The sequence below is a fragment of the Cherax quadricarinatus genome, chromosome 7, assembly GCF_038502225.1.
Source record: "Cherax quadricarinatus isolate ZL_2023a chromosome 7, ASM3850222v1, whole genome shotgun sequence".
Classification (NCBI taxonomy): domain Eukaryota; kingdom Metazoa; phylum Arthropoda; class Malacostraca; order Decapoda; family Parastacidae; genus Cherax; species Cherax quadricarinatus.
This window is the reverse complement of record NC_091298.1, coordinates 67,254,155-67,272,701: the sequence shown is the minus strand read 5'-3', so window position 1 is coordinate 67,272,701 and position 18,547 is coordinate 67,254,155. Positions and strand designations below refer to the sequence as shown.

General features: G+C 48.2%; 1 protein-coding gene across 3 annotated transcripts in view; it reads left to right on the top strand.

Annotated features, from left to right (window-relative positions):
- LOC128686976 (mucin-4) overlaps positions 1-17,554 on the top strand; it is a 162,880-nt gene extending 145,326 nt beyond the window's left edge. For all 3 annotated transcript variants that reach the window (XM_070082670.1, XM_070082669.1, XM_070082668.1), the window contains one exon: positions 17,330-17,554. In XM_070082670.1, the coding sequence (XP_069938771.1) occupies positions 17,330-17,539 (210 nt within the window). In that variant the 3' untranslated portion in view covers positions 17,540-17,554. The remainder of the gene's footprint in view (positions 1-17,329) is intronic.
- The last annotated feature ends 993 nt before the right edge of the window (positions 17,555-18,547 follow it).

The following is an 18,547-nucleotide window of genomic DNA, read 5'->3' as shown; positions in this document are numbered from 1 at the left end:
CCCCCTGGGTTACCTCTAGGGGATTACCTGCCTGGGATTAATTAGCCTTGGTTACCTGACTGCCAGAGCCTGATTAACTATGTTGGATGTTAACTAACAGATTAACACTTTGTGGTTATCACTCTAGACTCGCCTTCTGGGAAGCGCTAAACACGTAGGGGGGGGGGTGGTTCAGCCTCTGGGGAATGGAAGATGATATACATGTATATACTTGTACACTGTATACAACTATTAGTTGTGATTGTATACAATACCGACAAGTTGATGAGGGACTGTCCGCCTGCTATCTAGGGTGAGGGACTGTCCGCCTGCTATCTAGGCTGAGGGACTGACCACTACTATCTAGGGTGAGGGACTGTCCGCCTGCTATCTAGGCTGAGGGACTGACCACTACTATCTAGGGTGAGGGACTGTCCGCCTGCTATCTAGGCTGAGGGACTGACCACTACTATCTAGGGTGAGGGACTGTCCGCCTGCTATCTAGGCTGAGGGACTGACCACTACTATCTAGGGTGAGGGACTGTCCGCCTGCCTTATTCTAGGGTGAGGGACTGTCCGCCTACTATCTAGGCTGAGGGACTGACCACTACTATCTAGGGTGAGGGACTGTCCGCCTGCTATCTAGGGTGAGGGACTGTCCGCCTGCTATCTAGGCTGAGGGACTGACCACTACTATCTAGGGTGAGGGACTGTCCGCCTGCTATCTAGGCTGAGGGACTGACCACTACTATCTAGGGTGAGGGACTGTCCGCCTGCTATCTAGGGTGAGGGACTGTCCGCCTGCCATTCAGGCTGAGGGACTGACCACTACCTATCTGGGTGAGGGACTGGCCGCCTGCTATCTAGGGTGAGGGACTGTCCGCCTGCTATCCTATGGCTGAGGACTGACCACTACTATCTAGGGTGAGGGACTGTCCGCCTGCTATCTAGGCTGAGGGACTGACCACTACTATCTAGGGTGAGGGACTGTCCGCCTCCTATCTAGGGTGAGGGACTGTCCGCCTACTATCTAGGGTGAGGGACTGTCCGCCTACTATCTAGGCTGAGGGACTGACCGCCTACTATCTAGGGTGAGGGACTGTCCGCCTGCTATCTAGGGTGAGGGACTGACCACTACTATCTAGGGTGAGGGACTGTCCGCCTGCTATCTAGGGTGAGGGACTGACCACTACTATCTAGGGTGAGGGACTGTCCGCCTGCTATCTAGGGTGAGGGACTGTCCGCCTACTATCTAGGCTGAGGGACTGACCACTACTATCTAGGGTGAGGGACTGTCCGCCTGCTATCTAGGGTGAGGGACTGTCCGCCTGCTATCTAGGCTGAGGGACTGACCACTACTATCTAGGGTGAGGGACTGTCCGCCTGCTATCTAGGCTGAGGGACTGACAACTACTATCTAGGGTGAGGGACTGTCCGCCTGCTATCTAGGGTGAGGGACTGTCCGCCTACTATCTAGGGTGAGGGACTGTCCGCCTACTATCTAGGCTGAGGGACTGACCGCCTACTATCTAGGGTGAGGGACTGTCCGCCTGCTATCTAGGGTGAGGGACTGACCACTACTATCTAGGGTGAGGGACTGTCCGCCTGCTATCTGTAGGTGAGGACTGGACCACTACTATCTAGGGTGAGGGACTGTCCGCCTGCTATCTAGGGTGAGGGACTGTCCGCCTACTATCTAGGGTGAGGGACTGTCCGCCTACTATCTAGGCTGAGGGACTGACCGCCGACTATCTAGGGTGAGGGACTGTCCGCCTACTATCTAGGCAGAGGAACTGACCGCCTACTATCTAGGCTGAGGGACTGACCACCTACTATCTAGGCTGAGGGACTGTCCGCCTACTATCTAGGCAGAGGAACTGACCGCCTACTATCTAGGCTGAGGGACTGACCACCTGCTATCTAGGCTGAGGGACTGTCCGCCTACTATCTAGGCTGAGGGACTGTCCGCCTACTATCTAGGGTGAGGGACTGTCCGCCTACTATCTAGGCAGAGGAACTGACCGCCTACTATCTAGGCTGAGGGACTGACCACCTACTATCTAGGCTGAGGGACTGACCACTACTATCTAGGCTGAGGGACTGTCCTTCGCACATCTAGAGGCAGAGGAACCTGACCGCCTCCCACTATCTAGGCTGAGGACTGACCACCTAATATCTAGGCTGAGGGACTGACCACTACCATTCTAGGCTGAGGGACTGTCCGCCTACTATTCAGGCAGAGGAACCTGACCGCCTACTATCTAGGCTGAGGAGTGACCGGCTACTATCTAGGCTGAGGGACTGACCGCCTACTATTCAGGGCTGAGGACTGACCACCTACTATCTAGGCTTGAGGGGAGTGACCGCCTACTATTCTAGGCTGAGGACTGACCACTACCTATTCAGGCTGAGGGACTGTCCGCCTACTATCTAGGCAGAGGAACTGACCGCCTACTATTCAGGCTGAGGGACTGACCACCTACCATCTAGGCTGAGGACTGTCCGCCTACCTATTCTTAGGCAGAGGAACTGACCGCCTACTATCTAGGCTGAGGGAGTGACCGGCTTCTATCTAGGCTGAGGGACTAACCACCTACTATCTAGGCTGAGGAAGTGACCACCTACTATCTAGGCTGAGGGACTAACCACTACTATCTAGGCAGAGGAACTGACCGCCTACTATCTAGGCTGAGGGAGTGACCGGCTACTATCTAGGCTGAGGGACTGACCGCCTACTATCTAGGCTGAGGGACTGACCACCTACTATCTAGGCTGAGGGAGTGACCGCCTACTATCTAGGCTGAGGGACTGACCACTACTATCTAGGCTGAGGGACTGTCCGCCTACTATCTAGGCAGAGGAACTGACCGCCTACTATCTAGGCTGAGGGACTGACCACCTACTATCTAGGCTGAGGGACTGTCCGCCTACTATCTAGGCAGAGGAACTGACCGCCTACTATCTAGGCTGAGGGAGTGACCGGCTTCTATCTAGGCTGAGGGACTAACCACCTACTATCTAGGCTGAGGAAGTGACCACCTACTATCTAGGCTGAGGGACTGACCACTACTATCTAGGCTGAGGAAGTGACCACCTACTATCTAGGCTGAGGGACTGACCACTACTATCTAGGCTGAGGGACTGTCCGCCTACTATCTAGGCAGAGGAACTGACCGCCTACTATCTAGGCTGAGGGAGTGACCGGCTACTATCTAGGCTGAGGGACTGACCACCTACTATCTAGGCTGAGGGACTGACCACCTACTATCTAGGCTGAGGGACTGATCACTACTATCTAGGCTGAGGGAGTGACCGCCTACTATCTAGGCTGAGGGAGTGACCGCCTACTATCTAGGCTGAGGGAGTGACCGCCTACTATCTAGGCTGAGGGACTGACCACTACTATCTAGGCTGAGGGAGTGACCGCCTACTATCTAGGCTGAGGGACTGACCACCTCAGAATTACTTGTGCTCTCTCTAGTTTTATATTCGCCTGTATCTGACAGAAGAAGACTGTTGCGCCAGGTAAGCGTTAGTATTACACTTCTTATTCACCAAATGTGTACTAAAGTCAAGCACAAGGTAAATTATATGTGAAGGGATGTGTGCGAGGAGAGAAGTGTAACTTGAGTACAGTCTTTACTCAGCTATAACAGTGACTGTACTCGCCTCAGCAGCCTAGATAAGTAGTCAGTATAGTGTGACCCAGCTGATGGCCTGAGAGGGTAGGTGCTCCTTTCTTATGTCCTTATGAGAGGCATACAGATCTAGGTGTATATATCCTGTGTCTGAGTAGGTAAAATGTCCCATAATTAAGATAATTATCCCAGGCAGCCAACTCAGCTCTGGTTGACCAGACAAGGTTGTCAACCTACCACTAGATGGGTCTGGCTCACTGTGCTTCAGCTGGGGAAGATGACTCGCCGGATCGAGGTTTTGTATGAGATGCGTCGAATGCTGAGTGAAATACCCCATTACACAGCATAAAGGTAGTGCAGCATTGCAAGGTGCACTCTGCTGGTACACTTAGTGCATGCAACACACCCTCTTAACACATCCCAAAGTTGTGCTCAAAGAAACAAAAGAGGAACACTGCAGTGGGGCCACTGCCTTGCGCTTGCTAAGTTAGCGAAGAGAAGGAAAGAAAATACTGAATGTGAGGACAGTATACAAGACAAGAAACAAGGAAAGGTGAGAAAATAAAGGTTAAGTCGCAAGTATTCTGAAGATTAATAATAATAATAACAGATTAGAAGACTTGAGAAGGAAGTGAGAAAACAGTCGTTTACTGAACGATGTCGGGACTAAGATTCATGATAATTATGTTGTGTGTAAGAACTGATTCAACAAGACGATGTATGTGAAGACTAGAAACTTTCTAACATGACTTTCATTGTAATAATGTTGGAAGAATTACCAACAGTACGGTAACGGCTTGACAAAGCATGAGTTGCACTTGTGTACGTTTATCTAACATCTCTAACATGAGGGAAAAGAGCGTTGTTAGTACAGGGAAAACAAACATAATCTCTAACATGGTTACTGGAGAGAGTGTCTCGTATGCCACAAGTAACAACAACAAATTTAATTGTTTCTTGCAAACTTTGGAAGCAAAAGATGCAAAAAATGTAAGAGAAATATTGTTCCAAGATTGTATCAGAGTCGTCTTTAAGATGACCCCTGGAATTGTGGCTCAAGATTTGTGTTAATGTATTTTGTTCAGGTTATTATTATTAGGATATATATATATATATATATATATATATATATATATATATATATATATATATATATATATATATATATATATATATTATTATGAAGGTCTTCAGACCTTCATAATAAATGTAATAAGAGAATTATACTTCTCCCACAGCAATTACTTATGTAACCACCTCGGAAGAATTTCTTTAAGTTGGATAAATGTGGGTGTGGTGGTTGTGGTAGGGGTAGTGATGGTGGTGGTAGTGGTGATGGTGGTGTAGTGGTGGTGGTATAGTGCTGGAGGTGGAGATGGTGGTGTTGGTGGTTGTATTGGTAAGGTTAGTGGTGGTTGTAGGGGTAAGGTTAGTGAGGGTGGTGATTGTGGTATAGTGACGGTAGTGGTAGGGGTAGTGACGGTAGTGGTAAGGGTAGTGACGGTAGTGGTAAGGGTAGTGACGTTAGTGGTAAGGGTAGTGAGGGTAGTGGTAGAGGTAGTGAGGGTAGTGGTAAGGGAAGTGACAGTAGTGGTAGTGGTGGTGGTAGTGGTGGTGGTAGTGGTGGTGGTAGTAGTGGTGGTGGTAGTAGTGGTGGTGGTAGTAGTGGTGGTGGTAGTAGTGGTGGTGGTAGTAGTGGTGGTGGTAGTAGTGGTGGTAGTAGTGGTGGTAGTAGTGGTGGTGGTAGTAGTGGTGGTGGTAGTAGTGGTGGTGGTAGTAGTGGTGGTGGTGTACACATACGTAGTGAACATAAAACATTTATGAGTGCTTAATGTGCGCCTTACGTCGTATGTCGAGGAAAACTGACATGCTCGTAACACCCCCCCCCTCTCTCCCTCTCTCTCTCTCTCTCTCTCTCTCTCTCTCTCTCTCTCTCTCTCTCTCTCTCTCTCTCTCTCTCTCTCTCTCTCTCTCTCTCTCTCTCTCTCTCTCTCTCTCACACACACACGTGTGTGTATATACTTATGTTGGTATCAAGTTAACGTGGGTTAAGGTGTGAGCTTGTCTTGGTCACGTTTGACACAGCTTACATGTGGAGGGAGAAAATTAATTGGTACAGGTAGAGGCTGGTCAAGTGGATCAAGCCCGCACCTGCCCCACACACACGCACACACACACACACACACGCACAGCACACGCAGGTGTTTAATTACAGGTGAGGTCAACCAGAGACAATACGAGACGCCAAAGTCTGAGTCGAGACACTGTGAGAGACTTGACACCAGGGGCATCACTGTAGGACTGGTGGAGGGTGGGGGGTGCTGTTGCCCCCATGGGGCTGACGGTGTGAGGGATGAGAGCTGCAGCCCTCAGTAAGCGTGTGTTGCGGGGGGAGGGGGCTGCGGCCCCCAGGGGGCTGACGGTGCGGGTAAAAATACTGTTACATCATAAATTCGTCTCCGCTGAAAAAAATGTCCCCCTGAGGGTTTGTGTGTACTCACCTAGTTGTGGTTGCAGGGGGTCGATTCACAGCTCCTGGCCCCGCTTCTTCACTGTTCGCTACTAGGTCACTCTTCCTGCTCCATGAGCTTCATCATACCTCTTCTTAAAGCTATGTATGGATCCTGCCTCCACTACGTCACTTCTTAGACTATTCCACTTTCTGACAACTCTGTGACTGAAGAAATACTTCTTAACATCCCTGTGATTCATCTGAGTCTTCAACTTCCAATTGTGACCTCTTGTTGCTGTGTCCCATCTCTGGAACATCCTCTCTCTGTCCACCTTGTCAATTCCTGTCAGTATTTTATAGTCGTTATCATATCCCCCCTATCTCTCCTGTCCTCCAGTGTCGTCAGGTTGATTTCCCTTAACTTCTCCTCGTAGGACATACCTCTTAGCTCTGGGACTAGTCTTGTTGCAAACCTTTGCACTTTCTCTAGTTTCTTTACGTGCTTGGCTAGGTGTGGGTTCCAAACTGGTGCCGCATACTCCAATATGGGCCTAACGTACACGGTGTACAGGGTCCTGAACGATTCCTTATTAAGATGTCGGAATGCTGTTCTGAGGTTTGCCAGGCGCCCATATGCTGCAGTAGTTATTTGGTTGATGTGCGCTTCAGATGTGCCTGGTGTTATACTCACCCCAAGATCTTTTTCCTTGAGTGAGGTTTGTAGTCTTTGGCCCCCTAGACTGTACTCCGTCTGCGGTCTTCTTTGCCCTTCTCCAATCTTCATGACTTTGTACTTGGTGGGGTTGAACTCCAGGAGCCAGTTTCTGGACCAGGCCTGCAGTCTGTCCAGATCCCTTTGTAGTTTTGGTGAAAGTCCTCTTCCGATTGAATTCTTCTCATCAACTTCACATCATCTGCAAACAGGTACACTTGAGTCTATTCTTTCAGTCATGTCGTTCACAAATACCAGAAACCACACTGGTCCTAGGACTGACCCCTCGGTGTGTGTGTGTGTGTGTATGTGTGTGTGTGTGTGTGTGTGTGTGTGTGTGTGTGTGTGTGTGTGTGTGTGTGTGTGTGTGTGTGTGTGTGTGTGGTTGAAACATGATCACACTGGGCAGTGGCAGGTAATAAGGTTTGAACCCAGCAAGGTGAGAGGGTATCGCCAACATCTTGGATAATGAGCCCCGTCATAAGTATCATTCCTCCCCGCCCCCCCCCCCCCATTACCACCCCCACCCCACCACCCCATCACCACCCCCACCCCACCACCCCATCACCACCCCCACCCCACCACCCCATCACCACCCCCACCCCACCCCCCCATCACCACCCCCACCCCACCACCCCATCACCACCCCCACCCCACCCCACCATCACCACCCCCACCCCACCCCACCATCACCACCCCCACCCCACCCCACCATCACCACCCCCACCCCACCCCACCATCACCACCCCCACCCCACCCCACCATCACCACCCCCACCCCACCACCCCATCACCACCCCCACCCCACCCCCCCATCACCACCCCCCCATCACCACCCCCACCCCACCCCACACATACACTCACACCCTGGGAAGGAACAACAAAATTTAGTACAGCTGTTGCTTCCTGCCCGTCTTGTGCTATAACAACACATTTTTTCCTCTCTGTTTCTTCTTGTACTTTTCATTTCCCTTTTGTTTTCCCCTTTGATTTCCATTTTACTTCCGTTTTTGTTCTCTCTCTCTCTCTCTCTCTCTCTCTCTCTCTCTCTCTCTCTCTCTCTCTCTCTCTCTCCCATACGGGTAGAGCTTACTAAGGTAAGAAGTGTGGGCAGTGTTAGTGGGCAGAGGTGGAGTGGAATTTTAAGCAGGTTTCATGGGTGTTGAGGAGGTGTGAGCAGTGTGTGAAGCAGCTGCTGCTGCTGCTGCTGCTGCTGCTGCTGCTGCTGCTGCTGCTGCTGCTGCTGCACCATCTTGCAACATCTGCAACCTATTGTCAACCTCTTGGGTCAGTGCAACCAGCTACTCCTTGAGTTTATGCACTGACTGGTAGTACGAACGCTGAGGTGGTGGTTGAGTAATGGTGGTAGTAATGGCTGTTGTGATGGTGGTAGTGGTTGTGATGATGGTGGTAGTGGTGGTTTTAAGGATGATGATAGTAGTAGTGGTGGTTGTAATGATGGTGGTAGTAGTGGTTGTGAAGATGGTGATGGTAGTAGTAGTGGTTGTGATGGTGGTGGTGGTGGTAGTAGTGGTGGTGGTGATGATGGGGGATGGTGGTGGAAATTTTTCATAAGTCACTCTCACCAGGTGTGTGTGTGTGTGTGTGTGTGTGTGTGTGTGTGTGTGTGTGTGTGTGTGTGTGTGTGTGTGTGTCAGACGTAAGTACACAGGACAGATATATTGACTTTAACGTTAACATCGTGGCTATCTGCTGACAATGACTATCTACTTGTATGTACATTAAGGACTGTCATGTATTATGTAGATGTTTGAAGCAAGGATAGTGTCTCTCTTCCCTCTAATCTACATCAGTGCCTTCATACTTTAGTGGTTAGATATTAGGATTAGCACAAACCAGGTCTCCAGTTCAAAATCTGTTCACTTGAGGGATAACTCTCAGCTGCTCTCAGACACTTATAACACGTATTACAAACACCTGTCAGTCTAACGTGTATCTCAGATACTTCGACTTGTATTCATTATGTTATTTGACTACCCAAAGGGTAATGAACACCTGTCAATGCTCAGTAATAACCCTCGTCTGGGATCCTCTTCAGCAGATAACTTTCTGGCTCCATGTGGGTTGTTATTGAGCATTTTGTTATTTCTTCCGTAGTCAACTACGTGTTGCCATTTTTTTAATATTTATATTTCTTGATAATATAACCCGGAGTTATATCGCGTTATCAACTGTGTAACCCTCAGATGGAACTCGACAGTTAGAGGTGAGATAACCAGTGATCTGACCTCCCGGGTCACCTGATCTTGTGTCAGCATTATTTATGTGACCTCTGACGCTAAAGGGGTCATGGTTAAGTAATTAGGGGGGCAACAGCCTGGTTGAACAAACCAACAGCTAGGAAGACTGGTCCCAGACCTGTCTGAGGATAGACACACCCTTCAAATTGTCACAAATCGTGTATATAAGAAGCAAATATGTCTATATAAACGTTTAGTATATAGTATACTATGGTATAGTATAGTATAGTATAGTATAGTATAGTTCAAATGACTTCATACTGAAGCATTTGAACTCTCTCAGAATATATTCACTGTACTTCCCACCACCATAACCACACCATCCCTCCCATCCTTCATAGTGCCAGCACTGTACTTCCCACCACCATAACCACACCATCCCTCCCATCCTTCATAGTGCCAGTACTGTACTTCCCACCACCATAACCACACCATCCCTCCCATCCTTCATAGTGCCAGTACTGTACTTCCCACCACCATAACCACACCATCCCTCCCATCCTTCATAGTGCCAGTACTGTACTTCCCACCACCATAACCACACCATCCCTCCCATCCTTCATAGTGCCAGTACTGTACTTCCCACCACCATAACCACACCATCCCTCCCATCCTTCATAGTGCCAGCACTGTACTTCCCACCACCATAACCACACCATCCCTCCCATCCTTCATAGTGCCAGTACTGTACTTCCCACCACCATAACCACACCATCCCTCCCATCCTTCATAGTGCCAGTACTGTACTTCCCACCACCATAACCACACCATCCCTCCCATCCTTCATAGTGCCAGTACTGTACTTCCCACCACCATAACCACACCATCCCTCCCATCCTTCATAGTGCCAGTACTGTACTTCCCACCACCATAACCACACCATCCCTCCCATCCTTCATAGTGCCAGTACTGTACTTCCCACCACCATAACCACACCATCCCTCCCATCCTTCATAGTGCCAGTACTGTACTTCCCACCACCATAACCACACCATCCCTCCCATCCTTCATAGTGCCAGTACTGTACTTCCCACCACCATAACCACACCATCCCTCCCATCCTTCATAGTGCCAGTACTGTACTTCCCACCACCATAACCACACCATCCCTCCCATCCTTCATAGTGCCAGTACTGTACTTCCCACCACCATAACCACACCATCCCTCCCATCCTTCATAGTGCCAGTACTGTACTTCCCACCACCATAACCACACCATCCCTCCCATCCTTCATAGTGCCAGTACTGTACTTCCCACCACCATAACCACACCATCCCTCCCATCCTTCATAGTGCCAGTACTGTACTTCCCACCACCATAACCACACCATCCCTCCCATCCTTCATAGTGCCAGTACTGTACTTCCCACCACCATAACCACACCATCCCTCCCATCCTTCATAGTGCCAGTACTGTACTTCCCACCACCATAACCACACCATCCCTCCCATCCTTCATAGTGCCAGTACTGTACTTCCCACCACCATAACCACACCATCCCTCCCATCCTTCATAGTGCCAGTACTGTACTTCCCACCACCATAACCACACCATCCCTCCCATCCTTCATAGTGCCAGTACTGTACTTCCCACCACCATAACCACACCATCCCTCCCATCCTTCATAGTGCCAGTACTGTACTTCCCACCACCATAACCACACCATCCCTCCCATCCTTCATAGTGCCAGTACTGTACTTCCCACCACCATAACCACACCATCCCTCCCATCCTTCATAGTGCCAGTACTGTACTTCCCACCACCATAACCACACCATCCCTCCCATCCTTCATAGTGCCAGTACTGTACTTCCCACCACCATAACCACACCATCCCTCCCATCCTTCATAGTGCCAGTACTGTACTTCCCACCACCATAACCACACCATCCCTCCCATCCTTCATAGTGCCAGTACTGTACTTCCCACCACCATAACCACACCATCCCTCCCATCCTTCATAGTGCCAGTACTGTACTTCCCACCACCATAACCACACCATCCCTCCCATCCTTCATAGTGCCAGTACTGTACTTCCCACCACCATAACCACACCATCCCTCCCATCCTTCATAGTTCCAGTACTGTACTTCCCACCACCATAACCACACCATCCCTCCCATCCTTCATAGTGCCAGTACTGTACTTCCCACCACCATAACCACACCATCCCTCCCATCCTTCATAGTGCCAGCACTGTACTTCCCACCACCATAACCACACCATCCCTCCCATCCTTCATAGTGCCAGCACTGTACTTCCCACCACCATAACCACACCATCCCTCCCATCCTTCATAGTGCCAGTACTGTACTTCCCACCACCATAACCACACCATCCCTCCCATCCTTCATAGTGCCAGTACTGTACTTCCCACCACCATAACCACACCATCCCTCCCATCCTTCATAGTGCCAGTACTGTACTTCCCACCACCATAACCACACCATCCCTCCCATCCTTCATAGTGCCAGTACTGTACTTCCCACCACCATAACCACACCATCCCTCCCATCCTTCATAGTGCCAGTACTGTACTTCCCACCACCATAACCACACCATCCCTCCCATCCTTCATAGTGCCAGTACTGTACTTCCCACCACCATAACCACACCATCCCTCCCATCCTTCATAGTGCCAGCACTGTACTTCCCACCACCATAACCACACCATCCCTCCCATCCTTCATAGTGCCAGCACTGTACTTCCCACCACCATAACCACACCATCCCTCCCATCCTTCATAGTGCCAGTACTGTACTTCCCACCACCATAACCACACCATCTCTCCCATCCTTCATAGTGCCAGTACTGTACTTCCCACCACCATAACCACACCGTCTCTCTCATCCTTCATAGTGCCAGCACTGTACTTCCCACCACCATAACTACACCGTCCCTCTGATCCTTCATAGTGCCAGTACTGTAATTCCCACCACCATAACCACACCATCCCTCCCATCCTTCATAGTGTCAGCACTGTACTTCCCACCACCATAACTACACCATCCCTCTGATCCTTCATAGTGCCAGTACTGTACTTCCCACCACCATAACCACACCATCCCTCCCATCCTTCATAGTGCCAGCACTGTACTTCCCACCACCATAACTACACCGTCCCTCTGATCCTTCATAGTGCCAGTACTGTACTTCCCACCACCATAACCACACAATTCCTCTCATCCTTCATAGTGCCAGCACTGTACTTCCCACCACCATAACTACACCATCCCTCCCATCCTTCATAGTGCCAGTACTGTACTTCCCACCACCATAACTACACCATCCCTCCCATCCTTCATAGTGCCAGTACTGTACTTCCCACCACCATAACCACACCATCCCTCCCATCCTTCATAGTGCCAGCACTGTACTTCCCACCACCATAACTACACCATCCCTCCCATCCTTCATAGTGCCAGTACTGTACTTCCCACCACCATAACCACACCATCCCTCCCATCCTTCATAGTGTCAGCACTGTACTTCCCACCACCATAACCACACCGTCTCTCTCATCCTTCATAGTGCCAGCACTGTACTTCCCACCACCATAACCACACCATTCCTCCCATCCTTCATAGTGTCAGCACTGTACTTCCCACCACCATAACCACACCGTCTCTCTCATCCTTCATAGTGCCAGCACTGTACTTCCCACCACCATAACCACACCATCCCTCCCATCCTTCATAGTGTCAGCACTGTACTTCCCACCACCATAACCACACCGTCTCTCTCATCCTTCATAGTGCCAGTACTGTACTTCCCACCACCATAACTACACCGTCCCTCTGATCCTTCATAGTGCCAGTACTGTAATTCCCACCACCATAACCACACCATTCCTCTCATCCTTCATAGTGCCAGTACTGTACTTCCCACCACCATAACCACACCATCCCTCCCATCCTTCATAGTGCCAGTACTGTAATTCCCACCACCATAACCACACCATCTCTCCCATCCTTCATAGTGCCAGTACTGTACTTCCCACCACCATAACCACACCATCCCTCCCATCCTTCATAGTGCCGGTACTGTACTTCCCACCACCATAACCACACCATCCCTCCCATCCTTCATAGTGCCAGTACTGTACTTCCCACCACCATAACCACACCATCCCTCCCATCCTTCATAGTGCCAGCACTGTACTTCCCACCACCATAACCACACCATCCCTCCCATCCTTCATAGTGCCAGCACTGTACTTCCCACCACCATAACCACACCATCCCTCCCATCCTTCATAGTGCCAGCACTGTACTTCCCACCACCATAACCACACCATCCCTCCCATCCTTCATAGTGCCAGCACTGTACTTCCCACCACCATAACTATACCGTCCCTCCCATCCTTCATAGTGCCAGCACTGTACCTCCTACCACCATAACTACACCGTCCCTCCCAACCTTCATAGTGCCAGCACTGTACTTCCCACCACCATAACTATACCGTCCCTCCCATCCTTCATAGTGCCAGCACTGTACCTCCTACCACCATAACTATACCGTCCCTCCCATCCTTCATAGTGCCAGCACTGTACTTCCCACCACCATAACTACACCGTCCCTCCCATCCTTCATAGTGCCAGCACTGTACTTCCTACCACCATAACTACACCGTCCCTCCCAACCTTCATAGTGCCAGCACTGTACCTCCTACCACCATAACTACACCGTCCCTCCCATCCTTCATAGTGCCAGCACTGTACCTCCTACCACCATAACTACACCGTCCCTCCCATCCTTCATAGTGCTAGCACTGTACCTCCTACCACTATAACTACACCGTCCCTCCCATCCTTCATAGTGCCAGCACTGTACCTCCTACCACCATAACTACACCGTCCCTCCCATCCTTCATAGTGCCAGCACTGTACCTCCTACCACCATAACTACACCGTCCCTCCCACCCTTCATAGTGCTAGCACTGTACCTCCTACCACCATAACTACACCGTCCCTCCCATCCTTCATAGTGCCAGCACTGTACCTCCTACCACCATAACTACACCGTCCCTCCCATCCTTCATAGTGCCAGCACTGTACTTCCTACCACCATAACTACACCGTCCCTCCCATCCTTCATAGTGCCAGCACTGTACCTCCTACCACCATAACTACACCGTCCCTCCCATCCTTCATAGTGCTAGCACTGTACCTCCTACCACTATAACTACACCGTCCCTCCCATCCTTCATAGTGCCAGCACTGTACCTCCTACCACCATAACTACACCGTCCCTCCCATCCTTCATAGTGCCAGCACTCTACTTCCCATCTGCTTTAAACAAGAAAATGAACTCAGACAAACTTCTCACTAGATGATCATTAAGGTGAATTAAATACAGCAACGACTACAGTACGTGTTCCTGAGGGACCCCGCTAGTTATACACTCCCACTCTAACACCAATATTCTTTCTCCTGTTCTTCACTGTTACTTTCTGTTTTACTCCCGCTAGCTTCTTTATTAATCTCAAGAGAGTTGCTGTATGGATATTATTCTTGAGGCAAGAAATTGCAACCCTGCCACCTCTTCCTCTTCCGTTATCTCTCTCTCTCTCTCTCTCTCTCTCTCTCTCTCTCGTAAAGCTCCTGAAGGTTTGTGAGACAGGATTTTCCCTCTCTGAATCTATGTTTGGATTTTCAAGCAAATCCCCGTCTCTCTAGGTGCTCTACGAGCCTTCATGTAACTCTCCTCGCTAGAGCTTGCTAGAGCTTGTATACGTGTCAGTGATATAGGACTCTAGTGCCAGCTGCTTCCTCCCTTGGAAGACGGGACCAAGGTGGTAAGCCTTTTGCAGAGTTCTGGCAGCTGGCCTTGTGTGATGTGTTGAGGTGTGTGTGTGTGTATGTGTGACGTGCTGAGGTGTGTGTGTGTGTGTGTGATGTGTTGAGGTGTGTGTGTGTGTGTGATGTGTTGAGGTGTGTGTGTGTGTGATGTGTTGAGGTGTGTGTGTGTGTGTGTGTGTGATGTGTTGAGGTGTGTGTGTGTGTGTTTGTGTGATGTGTTGAGGTGTGTCTTTGTGATGTGTTGAGGTGTGTGTGTGTGTGTGTGATGTGTTGAGGTGTGTGTGTGTGTGATGTGTTGAGGTGTGTGTGTGTGTGATGTGTTGAGGTGTGTGTGTGTGTGTTTGTGTGATGTGTTGAGGTGTGTGTGTGTGTGTGTGATGTGTTGAGGTGTGTGTTTGTGTGATGTGTTGAGGTGTGTGTGTGTGTGATGTGTTGAGGTGTGTGTGTGTGTGTTTGTGTGATGTGTTGAGGTGTGTGTTTGTGATGTGTTGAGGTGTGTGTGTGTGTGTGATGTGTTGAGGTGTGTGTGTGTGTGATGTGTTGAGGTGTGTGTGTGTGTGATGTGTTGAGGTGTGTGTGTGTGTGTTTGTGTGATGTGTTGAGGTGTGTGTGTGTGTGTGTATGTGTGTGTGTGTGTGTGTGTGTGTGTGTGTGATGTGTTGAGGTGTGTGTGTGTGTGTGTGATGTGTTGAGGTGTGTGTGTGTGTGTTTGTGTGATGTGTTGAGGTGTGTGTGTGTGTGTGTGATGTTTTGAGGTGTGTGTTTGTGTGATGTGTTGAGGTGTGTGTGTGTGTGTTTGTGTGATGTGTTGAGGTGTGTGTGTATGTGTATGTAAATAACAGGTTATCGTCACTGACATTAAGTTTATTCTCACCTTTCAAGTTGATTAAACTCCTTAATTATTTAACAGTGAGCTAACCTGAGTATCACGCGATCTATCACCTCTGTCACAAACATTAACTATCACCTCTGTCACAAACATTAACTATCACCTCTGTCACAAACATTAACTATCACCTCTGTCACAAACATTAACTATCACCTCTGTCACAAACATTAACTATCACCTCTGTCACAAACATTAACTATCACCTCTGTCACAAACATTAACTATCACCTCTGTCACAAACATTAACTATCACCTCTGTCACAAACATTAACCATCACCTCTGTCACAAACATTAACCATCACCTCTGTCACAAACATTAACTATCACCTCTGTCACAAACATTAACTATCACCTCTGTCACAAACATTAACTATCACCTCTGTCACAAACATTAACCATCACCTCTGTCACAAACATTAACCATCACCTCTGTCACAAACATTAACTATCACCTCTGTCACAAACATTAACTATCACCTCTGTCACAAACATTAACTATCACCTCTGTCACAAACATTAACCATCACCTCTGTCACAAACATTAACTATCACCTCTGTCACAAACATTAACCATCACCTCTGTCACAAACATTAACCATCACCTCTGTCACAAACATTAACCATCACCTCTGTCACAAACATTAACTATCACCTCTGTCACAAACATTAACTATCACCTCTGTCACAAACATTAACTATCACCTCTGTCACAAACATTAACCATCACCTCTGTCACAAACATTAACCATCACCTCTGTCACAAACATTAACAATCACCTCTGTCAAAACTATCACCTCTGTCACAAAAATTAACCATCACCTCTGTCACAAACTTTAACCATCACCTCTGTCACAAACATTAACCATCACCTCTGTCACAAACATTAACCATCATCTTTGTCACAAACATTAACCATCACCTCTGTCACAAACATTAACCATCACCTCTGTCACAAAGATTAACCATCACCTCTGTCACAAAGATTAACCATCACCTCTGTCACAAACATTAACCATCATCTTTGTCACAAACATTAACCATCACCTCTGTCACAAACATTAACCATCATCTTTGTCACAAACATTAACCATCATCTTTGTCACAAACATTAACCATCATCTTTGTCACAAACATTAACCATCACCTCTGTCACAAACATTAACCATCATCTTTGTCACAAACATTAACCATCATCTTTGTCACAAACATTAACCATCACCTCTGTCACAAAGATTAACCATCACCTCTGTCACAAACATTAACCATCATCTTTGTCACAAACATTAACCATCATCTTTGTCACAAACATTAACCATCACCTCTGTCATCTCCTGTACTAACATAGGTGTTTTCTTCCTCCACAGGGGAAGGGTATTGGTATACTAACATAGATGTTTTCTTCCTCCACAGGGGAAGGGTATGGGTATACTAACATAGATGTTTTCTTCCTCCACAGGGGAAGGGTATGGGTATACTAACATAGATGTTTTCTTCCTCCACAGGGGATGGGTATGGGTATACTAACATAGATATTTTCTTCCTCCACAGGGGAAGGGTATGGGTATACTAACATAGATGTTTTCTTCCTCCACAGGGGAAGGGGTATGGGTACTCTCCTCCGTCTGCTGTGTTCGACGATGATCCAGGAATCATGTCGGAAGCTGAAACCTCGTCAACAGGCTTCAGGAGGGGAGGGAAGCAGAGGGCTTCCCTCCCTGTCTCCAGGACGCCCTCCACCAAGACTCTGGACAGTAGAAACTTTGGTAAGTTACTCCTACCAACTTTCTATCTACTCTTTCAATAATTTATTCTCTATGTAACATTTTAACTTTGGTCGCTTCATGTATCCTTGTACCTGTTGCCCCTCCTACTTACCTCGCAATAATTAGCTGCTTGGCTGTTAGTCGTCTTGCACCAGCTGTCCATGTTCACGTAGCAGTAAATAGGTACCCGGTTGTTAAGTCTTCTTAATGCTGTCGACCTTTTTCATCATGCAGTGAATAGTTTTCTGACTGTAAGTTTTCTTACTCTTTCTGACCATGTTCACCATGTAGTAAGTAGGTACCTGTGACCATGTTCACCATGTAGTAAGTAGGTACCTGGCTATTATTATTATTATTATTCCTGTGACCATGTTCACCACGTAGTAAGTAGGTACCTGGCTATTATTATTATTATTCCTGTGACCATGTTCACCATGTAGTAAGTAGGTACCTGGCTATTATTATTATTCCTGTGGCCTTGTTCACCATGTAGTATGTAGGTACCTGGCTATTATTATTATTATTCCTGTGACCTTGTTCACCACGCAGTGAATAGGTACCTGGCTGTTATTCACAGTTATGAGTGGCATCCTGAGGAGCATACCTTTGATTTGTCAGGACTTGTAAATGACCTGAGGCAGGATAGCAACACTTAACTTGTAAATGACCTGAGGCAGGATAACAACACTTAACTTGTAAATGACCTGAGGCAGGATAACAACACTTAACTTGTAAATGATCTGAGGCAGGATAGCAACACTTAACTTGTAAATGACCTGAGGCAGGATAACAACACTTAACTTGTAAATGACCTGAGGCAGGATAGCAACACTTAACTTGTAAATGACCTGAGGCAGGATAGCAACACTTAACTTGTAAATGACCTGAGGCAGGATAACAACACTTAACTTGTAAATGATCTGAGGCAGGATAACAGCACTTAACTTGTATATGATCTGAGGCAGGATAACAACACTTAACTTGTATATGATCTGAGGCAGGATAACAGCACTTAACTTGTAAATGATCTGAGGCAGGATAACAACACT